Raw genomic sequence first — 15,890 nt, 5'->3', positions numbered from 1 at the left:
TACTGGGAACGCGCGCCCGGGGCCGCCTTTTCCCTCCAAAACCGCGCCGGGCCCGCGCGGCGAATCTGCGCCTCGGGCCTTGAGGCGCCGCAGCGCCACGAAAAATTCCCGGAGAAACGGGAAAAAATTCCGGCTTGCCGCCGGTGACGGAGGGACGCGGCGGGCGCGGCGGGAGGGGCGGGACAGGGCGCGGAGCGGCCGCGGCGGCACCGGGAGCGCGTGGCGAATCTGCCGCCGGCGCTCCGCCGCGTGCGGGCCGCGCTGCCCGCCCTCCCCGCGGGGACAGGGGGCGGGCCCTGCGCGCCGTGATGGTTCGAACGGGCCAATGGGGCGCGGGGTCTCGCGGGTTGTAACCAATCGGCTGCCGAGGGGGGCGTGGCCGGCGGGGTCGGCGGCGCCGCCCCCCCGCTCGCATCCTCTCGGCGGGGCGAGCGCGACCATTTTGCGGGGGGGAGCGGCGGGAGCGCGACCGGCACCGACACCGGGGCCGCCGCCGGGACCAGGGAGCGGCAGCGGGATCGGCAGCGGGGAGCGGCGGCGGCGCCTGACGGGGGAGGTGCATGGGGAACCACGCGGAGGGGAGGAGCCGCCGGGAGCCGCCCCCTCGGAGCGAGCGGCGCCGCCGCGCGCCCCGCTCCGCCCGGCCTGCGCGCTCCGGGCTCGCCCCGCCGCCGCTCCAGCCCCGATTCTTTCCTTTTGCGAGCCCTCGGCGGCCGGGCTGGGCTGTGCCCGGTGGGGCTGGGCTGTGCCCGGTGGGGCTGGGCTGGGTGGGCTCGGAGGGGTGCGATGCAGCGCGGAGGTGGTGCCCGAGGGAAGGGCTGGAGCTGTGCTCGCCGTGGGTGTCTGGGGAAATGTTTGGGGTCTTTCGTCTCCCTGAGGGTGCTGGGTGCTGCTCAGGCTCCCCAGGGGATGGGCACAGCCGCAGAGCTGCGGGGGAGTTCGGGCAGTGCTGCCAGGGGTGCCCAGGGTGGGGTTTTGGGGTGTCTCTGCAGGGGTTTTGGGCTGTCTGTGCCCAGGGTGGGGTTTTGGGCTGTCTCTGCAGGGATTGGGGTTTTGGGGTGTCTCTGCAGGGATTTTGGGGTGTCTGTGCCCAGGGTGGGGTTTTGGGGTGTCTCTGCAGGGATTTTGGGCTGTCTGTGCCCAGGGTGGTGTTTTGGGGTGTCTCTGCAGGGGTTTTGGGGTGTCTGTGGCACTGGATGATCCCAGTGAGTCCATTCCAGCTCAGGATATTCTGTGACTCCCTTGGGTCTCTAAGCTTTACCAAGGAGGTGGCAAAAGAGGGAACTCGTTATTTAAGGTGTCTTTATAGCAAAGGTGTGAGGTTTCCCACGGTGTTGTTGGAATTTCTTCATTCTCAAGGGACTGCTTGGAGTTTTAGTCCCAGTTGGAGTTTTAGTCCCAGTTGGAGTTTTAGTCCCAGTTGGAGTTTTAGTCCCAGTTGGAGTTTTAGTCCCAGTTGGAGTTTTAGTCCCAGTGAGCCTGGGCTGGGCTGTGGATGTTGAGTATTTTAGCTAACTTAACTAATAGGCACAAATTAATTGTGACAGTGATGCATCTGCACATTTAGAGGTGACAGCATTTGCATTTGTATTTAAGTAACATCTCTGACAATGCAGAATTTAAAACATAAATGGAGCCCAGGAGTGCTTTGCTGAGCGTGGGAGTGCCTGAGTGCTGGGTGAGCTGCCCAAATTAGTGCTGATGTGACTCTGCTGCCTGAGGGGACACTTCAGTGTCAGAGATTTCCTCCAGGTCGGGAAAGGTCTTTAAAAAATAGAGCCTCTGAGCTTGCTGGAATTAAGTATTTTTGCAAGGGTTTCAAATGAATAATTAAAACAAAACGCCTCTGTCCAGTCCTGGAGCGTTGTGAGAGCTGTGCCTGCTCTCAGCTCTGCAGGAAAATGAAACACCAAAGTCCAGCAGGTTGTGAGAGCCCAGAACCTGGCACGGGGCAGGAGAGATGCAGCAGCCCCTTATCTCCCTGGGTTTTACAGCCCTCCCAGGGGAAAAAGGTAAATATTCAGTGCTCTGCCAGCCAGAAAACCCTGCCTACAGGTTTCAATCCGTTCATGAGTTAATGCTGGAATGAAGTTCTGTCTGCCTGTCTTTGGTTTTTGGGAAATGGAAGCCTGGTGCAAGGTTCTTCATCAGAGATGGAGTGGTGGGAGAGTTTTCCTCCAGTCAGTGTTCTGTGAATTTCTTGGTGTTGGCTGCTGGGTTCTGGTGAATATGTGTGCACCCAAAGCAGTGAGCTTCATAAAATCCATCCAAAAATCCCAAGTTTTTACTCCACTTGTTGAGAAAATTGACCTGAGGCTGAGTCTGGCTGTTAATGCCAGTTATTTAAAATTAAGTAGTAATAAAGTGTGGTGTTTACAGTGGCTGGCACTGAGAGCCAGGTGCTTCCTGCACAGTTCCATTTCCCCTGCGTGGGTAATGATGGGCTTTCAGTGCTCCAGAAAAAGGCAAGGAGTGAAAACTGAGGGAACCTGAAATCACTGAACTTCTGCATCTCTTGTGTAACTCTCCTGAAGTTCTGCAGAGAGCTGGGGCTGCCTCTAGGGATAAAATAAAATGAAATTCAATACTTGAAGCCACTATTTTTTATATATACATCATCAATGAATTTAAAGTTTTAAAGTTTAAAATTTTAAAGTCAGAATTTTGACTTCTGGTGCAGCTTTTCTTCTGCTTTTTCTCACTGCTCACTTTTACTTGCTGGTCTTCTCCTGCAGGCTTTGTAAATTGAGCTGTTGTGGGCAGGGCTGGAAATCCCAGGGGTTTTTTGGTCATTCATTTGAAGCCTAAAGCCAGTTATGAATTTATCTCAGTGCTTCAAGGCTTTGCATCTTTCATTTTTCTGGATTTGAATCCCAGCCTGCTGTGGGCACTGCAGTGGAAGGGTGAGATTTTATTTTACTATTAAGTGTAACTTGTGTTGTCACTGGGCAATGTGAAGTAGAAATAATTGTGATTGTGGAAAAGTTCTGTGGGATTGCAGGCAAGTTCCTGGCACTTAATAGAGCTGAGTGATGCTGTGTGCTCCAGAACTGAGGAATAAAAAGGTGATTCTTGCTCTCTTTCAGTCTGAAAACCAGAAATGAAGTGGGGGTACAAGGAAATTCAGAATGCCAGGGTGGGGGGGTGAGCTGATGTTTGGGTTTGGTTCCCCTCCTTCTCTGCATCATTTCTGTAATAAAATCTCAATTCTAGTTAAAATCAAACAGAGAAAGAGCACAAAACTGCTGCAGAAATCAGTGAATGGTTTTGTGGATCCCTGAAAATCCTGAGAACCTGAAGGGGGAATGAGGCCAGACCCAGCTCTGAGCTCTGCGCTGGGACCCTCAGTGCTGAGTCCTGGGCCCAGTTTGTGCCCAGATTAACCCCAAAGTTTCCTCTTTGGGTCCCTGCCTGTCACCAGTGCCCCGTGCCACCTTCTGGTGGTGATTTGAAATCCGTGGTCATGGAGAGCCCAGATCCAGCAGTGCAGATTGGCTTTGCAGGAAACACTTCTGGCTGGAATTGGTGTTTTCTGTGTATAAAAAATCTACCAAAAAGTGCTTTTAATGGCAATATTTGTGATGAGATTGGTCCCACCTTTCCCTGGAGGTGAAACCTGAGGCTCAGGAGGGGCTGGAGCTTCGTTCAGAGCTGCTGAGGATTTTTGGTTACATTGCTTAAATCAAGGCTGTGCTGAAAAAACCACAAAAAAACCTCAATAACCATTGAATCTCCTTGTTGGATTGAGGATGGGTGGGTGGATTTGACCTAAACATTCTTTTCAGTGCCTGGAATTAGGAAGTTTCCTTTTAGCATTGCTTTGCAGGATTATACATTGTGGGATTTTTTAAAATGTGGGGTTTAATGCCCTTACAAATATCTGGGAATCTGTGCATTCCCTTAAAAAAACCCCAGAACTTTGTCTGATTGTGGGGCTGTGCTGATGTTGATTTAAAAACTGAATGTTTAGGGACTAAACTGAAGTTGTGGTATGAGGATGACATTTTTTCTCAGTTTTATGGGCATTTAGTGATCCTTTGACATCTTGATTTTGCATTTCATCTCTGCATTCTCTTAAAAAACCCCAAATTTTTTCTGTCTGATTGTAGGGCTGTGCTGATGTTGATTTAAAAACTGAATGTTCAGGGACTAAATTGAAGATGAGGTATGAGGATGACCTTTTTTCTCAGTTTTATGGGCATTTAGTGATCCTTTGACATGTTGGTGTTGCTTTCCATAATTCCAGAATTGCACTTTGGCAGGCAGCAAGTGCAGGTTGCAGGAATTTCTGTGCATTTCAGTTAAATTACTGAGAATGACTTCACTGAGTGCTTCCATCCCAGCACGTGATGAGCTCCTGTTTGTTCCAATTATTGCACTGACAGCTGTTATTAAAAACTTACCCCTGAACTTTTTACATGCACACTTTGTGTTAATCTGGATCAGCAAGGAAGTTACCTTCAGATTTAATTTATATTTCAAACCCCCTGAACAATGCCCATCCCCTTCAAATTTAAATTTTAACCCACCCTGATCAATGGCCATCCCCTTCAAATTTAAATTTTAAACCACCCTGATCAATGGCCATCCCCTTTAAATTTATATTTTAAACTACACTGAACACTGCCCATCCCCTTCAAATTTATATTTATATTTTAAATCACACTCAACAGTGCCCATCCCCTTCAAATTTATATTTTAAATCACACTGAACAATGTCCATCCCCTTTAAATTTAAAATTGTTTTTTAAACCACTCTGAACAATGCCCATCCCATTTAAATTTTAAACCACACTGATCAATGGCCATCACCTTCAAATTTATATTTATATTTTAAATCACACTGATCAATGGCCATCCCCTTCAAATTTATATTTATATTTTAAATCACACTCAACAGTGCCCATCCCCTTCAAATTCCACAGTGATTGGGTCCCTAAATTGGAATTTTCCACACTCAGCCTGGGAGGGACTGACCCAGTGCTGCTGGGCTTTGTTCCTCTCCAAAGCACGGGTGGGCTTCAACATCTACAAATCTTGTCTTCATTTGGCTTTTTTGGTATTTTTGGGGTGGTTTTGAGGGATTGGTTTCATTTTTTGGGTTTTTAATTGAAGAAGTTTGGGTTGAAATAAAGAGTTTTGCTCCTGCGTCCTTCTGTAAGCCATGAGTTCAAGGTGCTTGTACAGGAGAGAAAATGAAATTTTATTTACCTGTACAAATCTTGTCTTCTTTCATTTGTCTGTTTTGGTATTTTGGGGGTGTTTTTTTAAGGGATTGGTTTAATTTTTTGGTGTTTTAAGAGGTTTGGGTTGAAATAAAACCAGTTTTGCTCCTGCGTCCTTCTGTAAGCCATGAGTTCAAGGTGCTCAGAAGGACAAACTTGATTTACCTGTACTAATCTTCCTTTCATTTGGTATTTTTGGGATGTTTTTTAAGGGATTGGTTTCATTTTTTTGGTTTTTTAATTTCTTTGAGATGTTTGGGTTGAAATAAAACCAGTTTTGCTCCTTTATCCTTCTGCAAGCCATGAGTTAGAGATGCTCAGGAGAGCAACTTAAACTTGATTTACCTGTACCAATCTTGTCTTCATTTGTCTTTTTTTTGTATTTTTGGGATGTTTTTTAAGGGATTGGTTTCATTTTTTGGTTTTTTAATTTCTTTAAGAGATTTGGGTTGAAATAAAACCAGTTTTGCTCCTGCGTCCTTCTGTAAGCCATGAGTTCAAGGTGCTCAGAAGGACAAACTTGATTTACCTGTACAAATCTTCCTTCATTTGGTATTTTTGGGATGTTTTTTAAGGGATTGGTTTCATTTTTTGGTTTTTTAATTTCTTTAAGAGATTTGGGTTGAAATAAAACCAATTTTGCTCCTTCATCCTTCTGTAAGCCATGAGTTAGAGATGCTCAGGAGAGCAACTTAAACTTGATTTACCTGTACCAATCTTGTCTTCATTTGTCTTTTTTTTGTATTTTTGGGATGTTTTTTGAGTGATTGGTTTAATTTTTTGGGTTTTAAATCTCTTAAAGATGTTTAGGTTGAAACAAAACCACTTTTGCTCCTTCATCCTTCTGTAAGCCATCAGTTAGAGGTGCTCAGGATGGCAACTTAAACTTGATTTACCTGTACCAATCTTGTCTTCATTTGTCTTTTTTTTGTATTTTTGGGATGTTTTTTGAGAGATTGGTTTCATTTTTTGGTTTTTTAATTTTTTTTGAGATGTTTAGGTTGAAACAAAACCACTTTTGCTCCTTTATCCTTCTGCAAGCCATGAGTTAGAGATGCTCAGGAGAGCAACTTAAACTTGATTTACCTGTACCAATCTTCCTTTCATTTGTATTTTCGGGATGTTTTTTAAGGGATTGGTTTAATTTTTTTTGTTTTTTTAATTTCCTTAAGATGTTTAGGTTGAAATAAAACCAGTTTTGCTTCTTCATCCTTCTGCAAGCCATGAGTGAGAGATGCTCAGGAGGGCAACTTAAACTTGATTTGAGATGGATCAGCACTGCTGGCTTTGGGGTGTCTTTGAACTGACTGGGTTTATCAGCAATTAATTCATGGTAATGAATTAATTGACAGTGAATGCAGCTCAGTGTGGACTGTGCTGAGAGCAGGAGAAGGGGAGGATGAGGAGGAGGAGGATGAGGAAGGATCCCCGTGCCGGGTGGAGTTCCCACTGAAGAACTGAGCTCTGTGGGGATTGTGCAAAACCCAATTTATCCCCTTGGCTCTGGGCCAGAAGGGCTGGGAAGGGGCTCTGGGAACCTCTGTGTTCCCAGCCCTTCCAGGGGTCTGGATTGGAGGAATTGCAGCTGAAATCTAATGGATTTTATGGAATTTCATTGGCTGCCTTGGCTTCCTTTGGTCGCTGTTTTATCGGGCAGTTATCAGTAAAAGAGCTGGGAATTGATAGTTTATCAATAAAGGAGCTGGGAATTGATATCTTGTCGATAAAAGAGCTGGGAATTTATGCTTTATCAATAAAAGAGCTGGGAACTGATACTTTATCAATAAAAGAGCTGGGAACTGATACTTTATCAATAAAAGAGCTGGGAACTGATACTTTATCAATAAAAGAGCTGGGAACTGATACTTTATCAATAAAAGAGCTGGGAACTGATACTTTATCAATAAAAGAGCTGGGAATTGATGCTTTATCAATAAAAGAGCTGGGAACTGATACTTTATCAATAAAAGAGCTGGGAATTGATACTTTATCAATAAAAGAGCTGGGAGTTGATATCTTGTCAGTAAAACAGCTGGGAATTGACTTCTTGTCAATAAAAAAACAATTGGGATTTGATACTTTTATCCAAAAAACAGCTGGGAATGGACATCTTTTCAATAAAAGAGTTGGCATTTGATACCTTATCAATAAAGCAGCTGGGAATTGATACTTTATCAATAAAAGAGCTGGGATTTGATATTTTATCAGTAAAAAGAGCTGGGAATTGATTTATTTTCAATAAAAAAGCTGGGATTTGATATCTTTGTCAGTAAAGCAGCTGGGGTTTGATATCTTGTCCATAAAGGAGTTGGGATTTGATACTTTATCAATAAAAGAGCTGGGATTTGATATCTTTGTCAGTAAAGCAGCTGGGGTTTGATATCTTGTCCGTAAAGGAGTTGGGATTTGATACTTTATCAGTCAATCAGCTGGGGTTTGATCCCTTGTCAATAAAACAGCTGGAAATTGATACTTTATCAATAAAAGAGTTGGGATTTGATACTTTATCAATAAATCAGCTAGGCTTTGATCCCTTATCAATAAAAAGAGTTGGGATTTGCTACTTTATCAATAAAAAGAGTTGGGATTTGATACTTTGGCAATAAAAAGAGTTGGGATTTGATACTTTAGCAATAAAAAGAGTTGGGATTTGGTACTTTAGCAATAAAAAGAGTTGGGATTTGATACTTTATCAATAAAAGAGTTGGGATTTGGTACTTAGTAAAGCAGCTGGGGTTTGATATCTTGTCCGTAAAGGAGTTGGGATTTGATACTTTATCAGTCAATCAGCTGGGGTTTGATCCCTTGTCAATAAAACAGCTGGAAATTGATACTTTATCAATAAAAGAGTTGGGATTTGATACTTTAGTAATAAAAGGAGTTGGGATTTGATACTTTATCAATAAAAGAGTTGGGATTTGGTACTTTATCACTAAAAGAGTTGGGATTTGGTACTTTATCAATAACTCAGCTGGGCTTTGCTGCACAAGGTGCTGATAAAACAACAACAGTTCCATTTCAGAGCCTGCAGTAAGTTCAAGAAGCAGATTTGATTTGTTGACTTCCAGGTCAGTGTAACTCATTCAGAAAAAGCTCCTGGAAACCCCAGGGAGCTTCAGGTGCTTTAAAAACAGGAAAATAAAAATTGGGGGAGAAGGTGAGACACAGGTGAGCTGTGAGGAGCAGCAGCTCCCAAAGGAGCACTCCAGAAAAGTTTTATTTATACTTTTTTTGTATTTACCAACAAGAACAGTGACATTGTGAGGCTGCAATCCAGATTATTATAAAATCTCCTCAGGAAAATGCTGGTTTGTACTTCGTGCCCATTTCTGACTGCAGAGGTGCAGGTGGCTGAATTATCCAGGTTTTCTGGGGGTGTTTTTGGGCTGCAGATGCAGCACTGGAAATGGGGATGTGGCACTTGGTGTTCCTTCAAGCTTTAGTGGCCCTGAAGGGATGAATTCCTAATTTTTGTCTCCTGCTTTTTGACAGGAACAGGAAGGTGGTGGATTACTCCCAGTTTCAGGAATCAGATGATGCTGGTAAATAACTTTATTTTTTCCTTAATCTCCTCGTTATTGCCATGCATATTAATTGTTCTGCTTCTAATCACATCTTCAACTCCAATTCCAAGGAGGTTCTGTTCTTCACAGCCTGAACTGTTAATAAGTATTTGAAAATATAATCATTCTCATATGTTTTGTATTAAACAAACAATGGTGATAGAAATCTTATTATTTAATGCTGGTATTGTTGTAGTGCCTGGAGGCTGTTGGCAGCAATTCCTTCTTGCTCTGTGTTCTGTTCTGGGACAGAGGCTCCTTGATGGCACTTTTTTCCACAGGAAAAGATGTTTTCCATTTATTTTATGGCTCCAGTTGAGCCCACATTATCAGGCATTTGGGGGGGATGGCAGCTAAAAAAATATCATTTGTGTGAATTAACAAAATAGTGCTGGATCACGTTTGGTAAAAATGTAATTTCTGAATTAAAATTCTGCATCCCATTTCTAAAATAATATCATCTGTGTGAGTTAACAAAATAGTGCTGGATCACGTTTGGTAAAAATGTCATTTCTGAATTAAAATTCTGGATCCCATTTCTAAAATAATATGATCTGTATGAATTAACAAAATAGTGCTGGATCACATTTGGAAATTATATGATCTCTGAATTAAAATTCTGGATCCCATTTCTAAAATAATATGATCTGTATGAATTAACAAAATAGTGCTGGATCACATTTGGAAATAATGTGATCTCAGTGAATTAACATTTCTGGATCTCATTTCTAAAATGAAATCTGTGTGAATTAACAGAAAATTCCTGGACTGTTTTGAGTTCTTGGAAGGTAAACTCAATGCTAAGGTTGTACTGATAATTAAAATGATGCAAATATGCATAATTCTTAATTACAGTGGTTTTATTTATTAAACGAGGTACTGTGTAAGAGCTGTAAGGGGTTCTGCTGGACCCACGGCATCCTTCATCCATCCCAGGACAGTAAATACCAGTGTGTGCTGGTGGAATCCTGCAGAAACCCATATGGGTGTTCATTTTGAATGGCTTTCTAAAAGAACCAAGTCCAAAATGAATGCTCTGGTGAGGTTTGGTGCTGTTCCCTGGGTGAGGCTTGGCTGCACAGAACATTTCCATGGTGCTCTTGGCAGAAGAAAAGCTCAGATTTGAACAAGGACTTTGCTTCCACCAGAGTTTTGGTGAAGCTTTATGAAGTTTTCCTTTTTGCTGTGCATGAAATGCTCAGTTGGAGTGGTGGGGTGAGTTTGACCCAGCCCCTCTTGTGCTGTGCTGTCCTGTCCAGATGATGATTATGGAAGAGATTCGGGTCCCCCATCCAAGAAAATCCGCTCGTCTCCCCGGGAGGCTAAAAACAAGAGGAGGTCTGGGAAGAATTCTCAGGAGGACAGGTGAGAAAAGCAGCTTTGCCTCTCTTGGAACATTTCTCAGAGCTTTGTCCCGGGTGGGGAGCAGATCTTGCAGGGGGTGGAATTCCAGTCAGGGCTGAGGTGCTGAGGTGAGGCAGAAATCTTGTGTGAACTCTGTCAGCACTGCTCCAGCCTCCAGAGGCAGGGAAAGGGATTTGGGCACCAGGATTGGCAGCTGCTCATCCCCAGGTGAGCTGGGGCAAGGTCCCCAAGTTCTGCATTCTCTCAGAGCATCCTGTGGTGCCAGGGGTGGGTGGCACTGGGGACAGGGACATCTGGGAGTTTTGTGGCTCTTTGTTCCTCATTCTGTAAACATCAGTTAGAGATGCTCAGGAGGGCAACTTAAACTTGATTTTAGATGGATCAGCAGTGCTCCAGAGGCAGCTGGAGAGGCAGGGAAGGGGATTTGGGGACCAAGATTGGCAGCTGCTGCCTCCCCAGGTGAGGCAGGACAAGGTGCAGCTCCTGCCCCAAGTTCTGCAGCCTCTCAGAGCATCCTGTGCTGCCAGGGGTGGGTGGCACTGGGGACAGGGACATCTGGGAGTTTTGTGGCTCTTTGTTCCTCATTCTGTAAACATCAGTTAGAGATGCTCAGGAGGGCAACTTAAACTTGATTTTAGATGGATCAGCAGTGCTCCAGAGGCAGCTGGAGAGGCAGGGAAGGGGATTTGGGCACGAGGATTGGCAGCTGCTGCCTCCCCAGGGGAGGCAGGACAGGGTGGCCCCATTCTGCATCCTCTCACAGCATCCTGTGGTGCCAGGGGTGGGTGGCACTGGGGACAGGGACATCTGGGAGTTTTGTGGCTCTTTGTTCCTCATTCTGTAAACATCAGTGAGAGATGCTCAGGAGGGCAACTTAAACTTGATTTTAGATGGATCAGCAGTGCTCCAGAGGCAGCTGGAGAGGCAGGGAAGGGGATTTGGGCACGAGGATTGGCAGCTGCTGCCTCCCCAGGGGAGGCAGGACAGGGTGGCCCCATTCTGCATCCTCTCACAGCATCCTGTGGTGCCAGGGGTGGGTGGCACTGGGGACAGGGACATCTGGGAGTTTTGTGGCTCTTTGTTCCTCATTTTGGGTAATCTGTAAACACACAGCTTGGTTTGGGAGCTGAGTTGCTCCAGCAGCCTCAGTGCTGCCCTACTGAAAAGGGAAATTTTCCTGTAGAATTCCCATTTTGCAGTCCCCCAGTGATTGCCACGAGACCTTTGAAATAATTTTTTTGGTTTTATGACAGAGCTCAGCTTCAGGGATGCTGGTTCTGAGGGTTCTTGAGGTTCTGCCAGCTGGTTCTTCTTCTGTCACCCCAAGATGTCTTTTATTTTCCAAATTATCAAATAATTTTAGCAAGCTTAGACCAGACACGTGCCAGTAAAAGGAAGATGCACAGAATGGAATCTGAACAATGGCATAAAGACAAGTGCTGACTTAAAATCTATTCAGGATAAACCCTGATTTCATTTATGGACTGCATAGAGACCATCAGAGTTGTAGCTAAAGGGGAAGCCTTGTGGCTTGGTTTGAGAGGGAAGTGCAGGCTTCCCCTCAGTCTCATTATTTCCTGCCTCGTTTGAGTTTTTCTGGGATTCACACTTTGAGCTTTATCTTCCCAACCATGATAACTCCACAGACTGCTGAGTAATCTGAAGTGTGTCCAGGAAAAGTGGAAATTCTCATCCTGGCCATCAGTTTGCTCTCTAACAGTTGTTCATTTCCACACAAGAGTGACTGAAATCAAAGTTGAGACAAGCACTCAGACCTTCTCCTGCTCTCATTTCAGTGAGGATTCAGAAGACAAAGATGTGAAGACTAAGAAAGATGATTCACACTCAGCAGGTAACTGACAGCATTGTATCTTTAAATCCTGTCTCTTCACACCTGTGAGAGCTGCAGGAGTAGGATTTGAGGCAGAAATTAAATGATTCTGATTTATTTTAAGCCATATGTTGCCTCTGCTGCTGTTATTTCCCATCCCGGTTTGGGATAATGGTGTTGGGGTTTTTTGGTGTAATGTGATGATCCTATAAAATTTGTCTTCAGAATTGGATAGATGTGTTGATCCCTTCCTTGCAGCTTTTATCCAGAATGATCCAAGAAACTTCATCTTGGTGCCTTTTCCTTGCAGATGAAGATTTTGGCAGTGAAGATGATGATGTGGGAGCTGACGACGGCAAAGCCGACAGCGACTACGAGAGCTCTCAAAAAAGCAAAAAAGGAAAGAAAGCTAAACCAGACAAGAACAAGAGAGCAGCCTCCAAATCCAGGAAAAGGCCTGCAGGTAAAAAGAAAAATAGAGATGAAAAAAAATTGGTTATTTTTCAGTGAAAATACTGCAGAGGATCTTTGTTGGGTGAGTAAGGAGGGTGGTGATGAGGTTGAACTGTCCCCACAGTAACTCAGTGGGTGTTTTAAGCCCTGAAAAATGCCCTGCCCTGTCCTGCCCACGTGCTGCCTGGTGGCAGGAGCTCTGTGCCCTGTGCTCAGCACAGTTTGGGGCCTTTCTCTGCAGAGGACAGCGAGGATGAGAAGGAAGATCACAAAAATGTTCGTCAGCAGCGGCAGGCGGCGTCCAAGGCAGCCTCCAAACAGAGGGAGATGCTCATGGATGATGTGGGCAGTGAGGAGGAGGAGCAGGAGGATGATGAGGCACAGTTCCAGGAGAGTGAGTAAATGGGATTGGAAAAAGGGACAGCAAAAAAAACCCCACAGTTTGCTTTTTGGCTGGGACACAGGATGGAAATCGTGCTCCTGAGTAACTTCATTTTCACTGTGTGTCTGCCCAAGTTGGGCTTTCCCAGCTGGAATTGTGCTCCAGGTTTGCAGCAAAGGTGTCTGTGTGTCTGTCCCACAAAATCTGTCTCCACAAGTGGTAGATCTGCTGATCCCTTCCCTGCAGTTTTTATCCAGAATGAGATTTAAGTACTTAAATTATATCGATGTGGCTGTGGCAACTTCCTGCAACTTGAAAATTGGAATCTGTCGTGGATTTGCACCATTCTTGTTCCTGCATGCTAGGTTGGTCGTGTACAGGGGGAGATGAGCCAATGCTTCAGAACTGATCTGGAAATTTTGCAGTCAAAAGTTTTTAAGCTTCAATGACAGATTTTAGAAAACCTTAAATTACTGAAGAGTTCAATCTTGAAGAATCTGTGAGACAAGAAACTTTACCTTGGTGCCTTTTCCTTGAAGATAAAGATTTTTTTTCCCCCCCAGAGGTGTGAGTGTGTGTTTTCCTGAGATCTATTTCTTTGTAAGCCCTACAGGATAATTGTAAACTTATTTTGCTGTCCCTGTGGCATTGCTGATGTAAGAACCCAGTCAGATTTTAGCACAGCAGATAAATGGAAGCCCACAAAGTCTCAGTCTGTGTCCACAATTTCACTGGCAGATCTCAGCTCTATCTTTTCCTTTTTTTTTTTTTTCCCCCAAAAAACTGAAATTTCCTTATGCTTCCAGCAGATTCAGGAAGTGATGAAGACTTCCTCATGGAAGATGATGATGACAGTGACTATGGCAGTTCAAAAAAGAAAAATAAGAAGGTCTCCAAGAAATCCAAGCCAGAGAGGAAAGAAAAGAAAATGCCCAAGCCCAGGCTAAAGGCTACAGGTGAGTCTGTGCAAGGAGAGCTCCTCACTTTAAAACCCAGATTTTCTTTTTGCTGCAGAGGCTTGGTTGAAATCTTGGGGTCACAGATAACCCACAAAAATGTGGAAGGGCCCAAATGCTTTAATTTAAAATGATTTAAAGCAGCAGTGTGGAATAATGAGTTGGCTTTAATTCTTCCTTTAGGGCTTGATTTGGGATCTGTGTCTTGATGGTAAAAACTCATGGTGTTGAAAACTTTCCCTGCTGAGGTGCTGCATTCTGGTTTTCTGTGTCTCACAGCCAAATATCAACAATTTGTGGCTGTGTTTGGGACTTGGTGATGTTGTCAGGGTGGGGACATGTGAGCCAGAGGAAAACTGGATGCATTTCTGCAGGAAGTTTCAGATGATAACAGCAGTGTGTGCTCTGCTCTGACAAGAGCTGTGGCCATTCATGGTGTCACATCCAGCAATTAGCCAGGACCTGCAATTAACCAGCTTTTAAACCTCATTAGATTGCTCTTCACTTCAGCTTTGCTAATTAGTGCCATAAGCACTGTGGGTATGGTCAGAGTGCTGCTGGATGACTTAAATCCCATTTACTGTGAGTTTTTGTGCCCTTGCTGCTGCTGCTGAGTTTTACAAGGTTTTTCTTTTTCCAGTGACCCCCAGCCCAGTGAAAGGCAAAGGGAAGGCAGGTCGCCCCACAGCTTCCAAGGCAACAAAAGAAAAGACCCCATCCCCCAAAGAAGAGGATGAAGAGCCTGAAAGTCCCCCAGAAAAGAAAAAATCAGCCAGCCCTCCACCAGAAAAGTCAGGGGATGAGGGATCTGAAGATGAAGCACCCTCTGGTGAAGATTAAAATGGCAGTTGAGGAAAATCTTTGTTTAAAAAAAAAAAAGAGGAAAAAAAAAAGAAAAAGGAAAAGAAAACAATACTTAGGGGTAGAACACGGTTTTGGCTGTGGCTTGACTCATGGGCTTTGAATGCTGTCTTTACTTTCAGCTGTTTAATACAGTGTATTCTTTTTTAATAAGAGGAAACCCTTCTACAGTCATATTTTGAAGTCAATGTTCTCTGTTGGCCATTCCGTTCTCCCTCCCCTGCCAAATCTGAAAAGCCATTTGAGACAAATTAACAGACCATTCAATATTTCATTTCTTTTTCAAGGGATACTGCAGTTGTGAAGCAATAAGGTTTGAGACTGATCTGTGGAAACCATACTTACAAATCCTTAAGTAGAATAGATTTTTCCCAGTGCTGGTAAGAGCTGTTTAAAACTATTATTCTGTATTTGGAATATATGGGAAAAAAAAAATAATGAACTTCTGCTTTAACAGACTTTGAGACGAGTTCAGTCTCAGCAGAAATGTAGTTGGTGTAATTCCAGTGGAGGAGGATGGAACACGGGGAGGAATCCTGTGTTTCTTGGATTCAGGCACGTTTTGCATGGAAAGCAATCAAGGAACTCGGAGATGCTCCAGTGGCTTTGCTTTAGAAAAGACCCTTCAGTCAGGATGGGAGATCTTTTGTCTCTGCTGGATAGAAACTGTTCTGCTGTAGGCAAATTGCAGCCCATTCCAGAGAAATTCAGATGTTATTCAACCTGCAGCCTTCCCATTTCCACTCACCCTTCTTTTATTCCTTCTGTAGAGGGGCAGAACAGGGAAGAGAAATTGCAAAACCATTTTGAAAACTGCTTTCCATTGGGTGTGGTGGAAAATGTTTTTATTACAGATTTTTCCAAGGAAAAACCAAACAGGTGAACAGATAATGTCAAATGAAGTTGTTCAGCTTTTGGGGTGAGGGGTGTCCCTTTGTGGTGCGAGCTGTGGTGCTCTGGGCACTGAGGTCCCCTGAGCCAGCCCTGGCTGTTCCCTCCTGCTGCTGCCCTCAGCCAGGCTCCAGGGGCACAGGGCACAGGGGGCACTTCCCTGTGCCCCCCCTGCTCCTGTGGGGTCTGGGCTCAGCTCCCCTCCTGCCCTAGGATCTGTGGGGTCAGCTCCCCACCCCTTCTGTGGGGTCTGTGGGGTCAGCTCCCCTCCTGCCTGTGAGATCAGCTCCTCGCCCTTCCTGTGGGGTCTGTAGGGTCAGCTCCCCACCCCTCCTGTGGGATCAGCTCCTCACCCTTCCTGTG

At 44.7% G+C, this 15,890-nt stretch overlaps 1 protein-coding gene across 1 annotated transcript; it reads left to right on the top strand.

Moving 5' to 3' along the window:
- The first annotated feature begins 325 nt into the window (after positions 1 to 325).
- NUCKS1 (nuclear casein kinase and cyclin dependent kinase substrate 1) lies at positions 326 to 14,812 on the top strand. The gene is made up of 8 exons (XM_039699332.1): positions 326 to 732; positions 8,718 to 8,767; positions 10,048 to 10,153; positions 11,950 to 12,005; positions 12,295 to 12,447; positions 12,679 to 12,831; positions 13,626 to 13,775; positions 14,416 to 14,812. The coding sequence occupies exons 1-8, from the start codon at positions 326 to 328 to the stop codon at positions 14,613 to 14,615; spliced, it is 1,275 nt and encodes a 424-aa protein (XP_039555266.1). The 3' UTR covers positions 14,616 to 14,812.
- The last annotated feature ends 1,078 nt before the right edge of the window (positions 14,813 to 15,890 follow it).

The sequence above is a fragment of the Passer montanus genome, unplaced genomic scaffold, assembly GCF_014805655.1.
Source record: "Passer montanus isolate IOZ18808 unplaced genomic scaffold, ASM1480565v1 scaffold132, whole genome shotgun sequence".
Lineage (NCBI taxonomy): Eukaryota > Metazoa > Chordata > Aves > Passeriformes > Passeridae > Passer > Passer montanus.
This window is presented reverse-complemented; position numbering and strand designations above follow the sequence as displayed.

What these genes read in the sequence shown, in the direction of transcription:
- NUCKS1 (XM_039699332.1), top strand. Translation starts at nt 326, where the DNA reads ATGGGGCGCGGGGTCTCGCGGGTTGTAACCAATCGGCTGCCGAGGGGG. An exon ending in AGATGATTCACACTCAGCAG is followed by an intron (nt 12,006 to 12,294) that starts GTAACTGACAGC and finishes TTTTCCTTGCAG; the next exon opens with ATGAAGATTTTGGCAGTGAA. An exon ending in GCCCAGGCTAAAGGCTACAG is followed by an intron (nt 13,776 to 14,415) that starts GTGAGTCTGTGC and finishes TTCTTTTTCCAG; the next exon opens with TGACCCCCAGCCCAGTGAAA.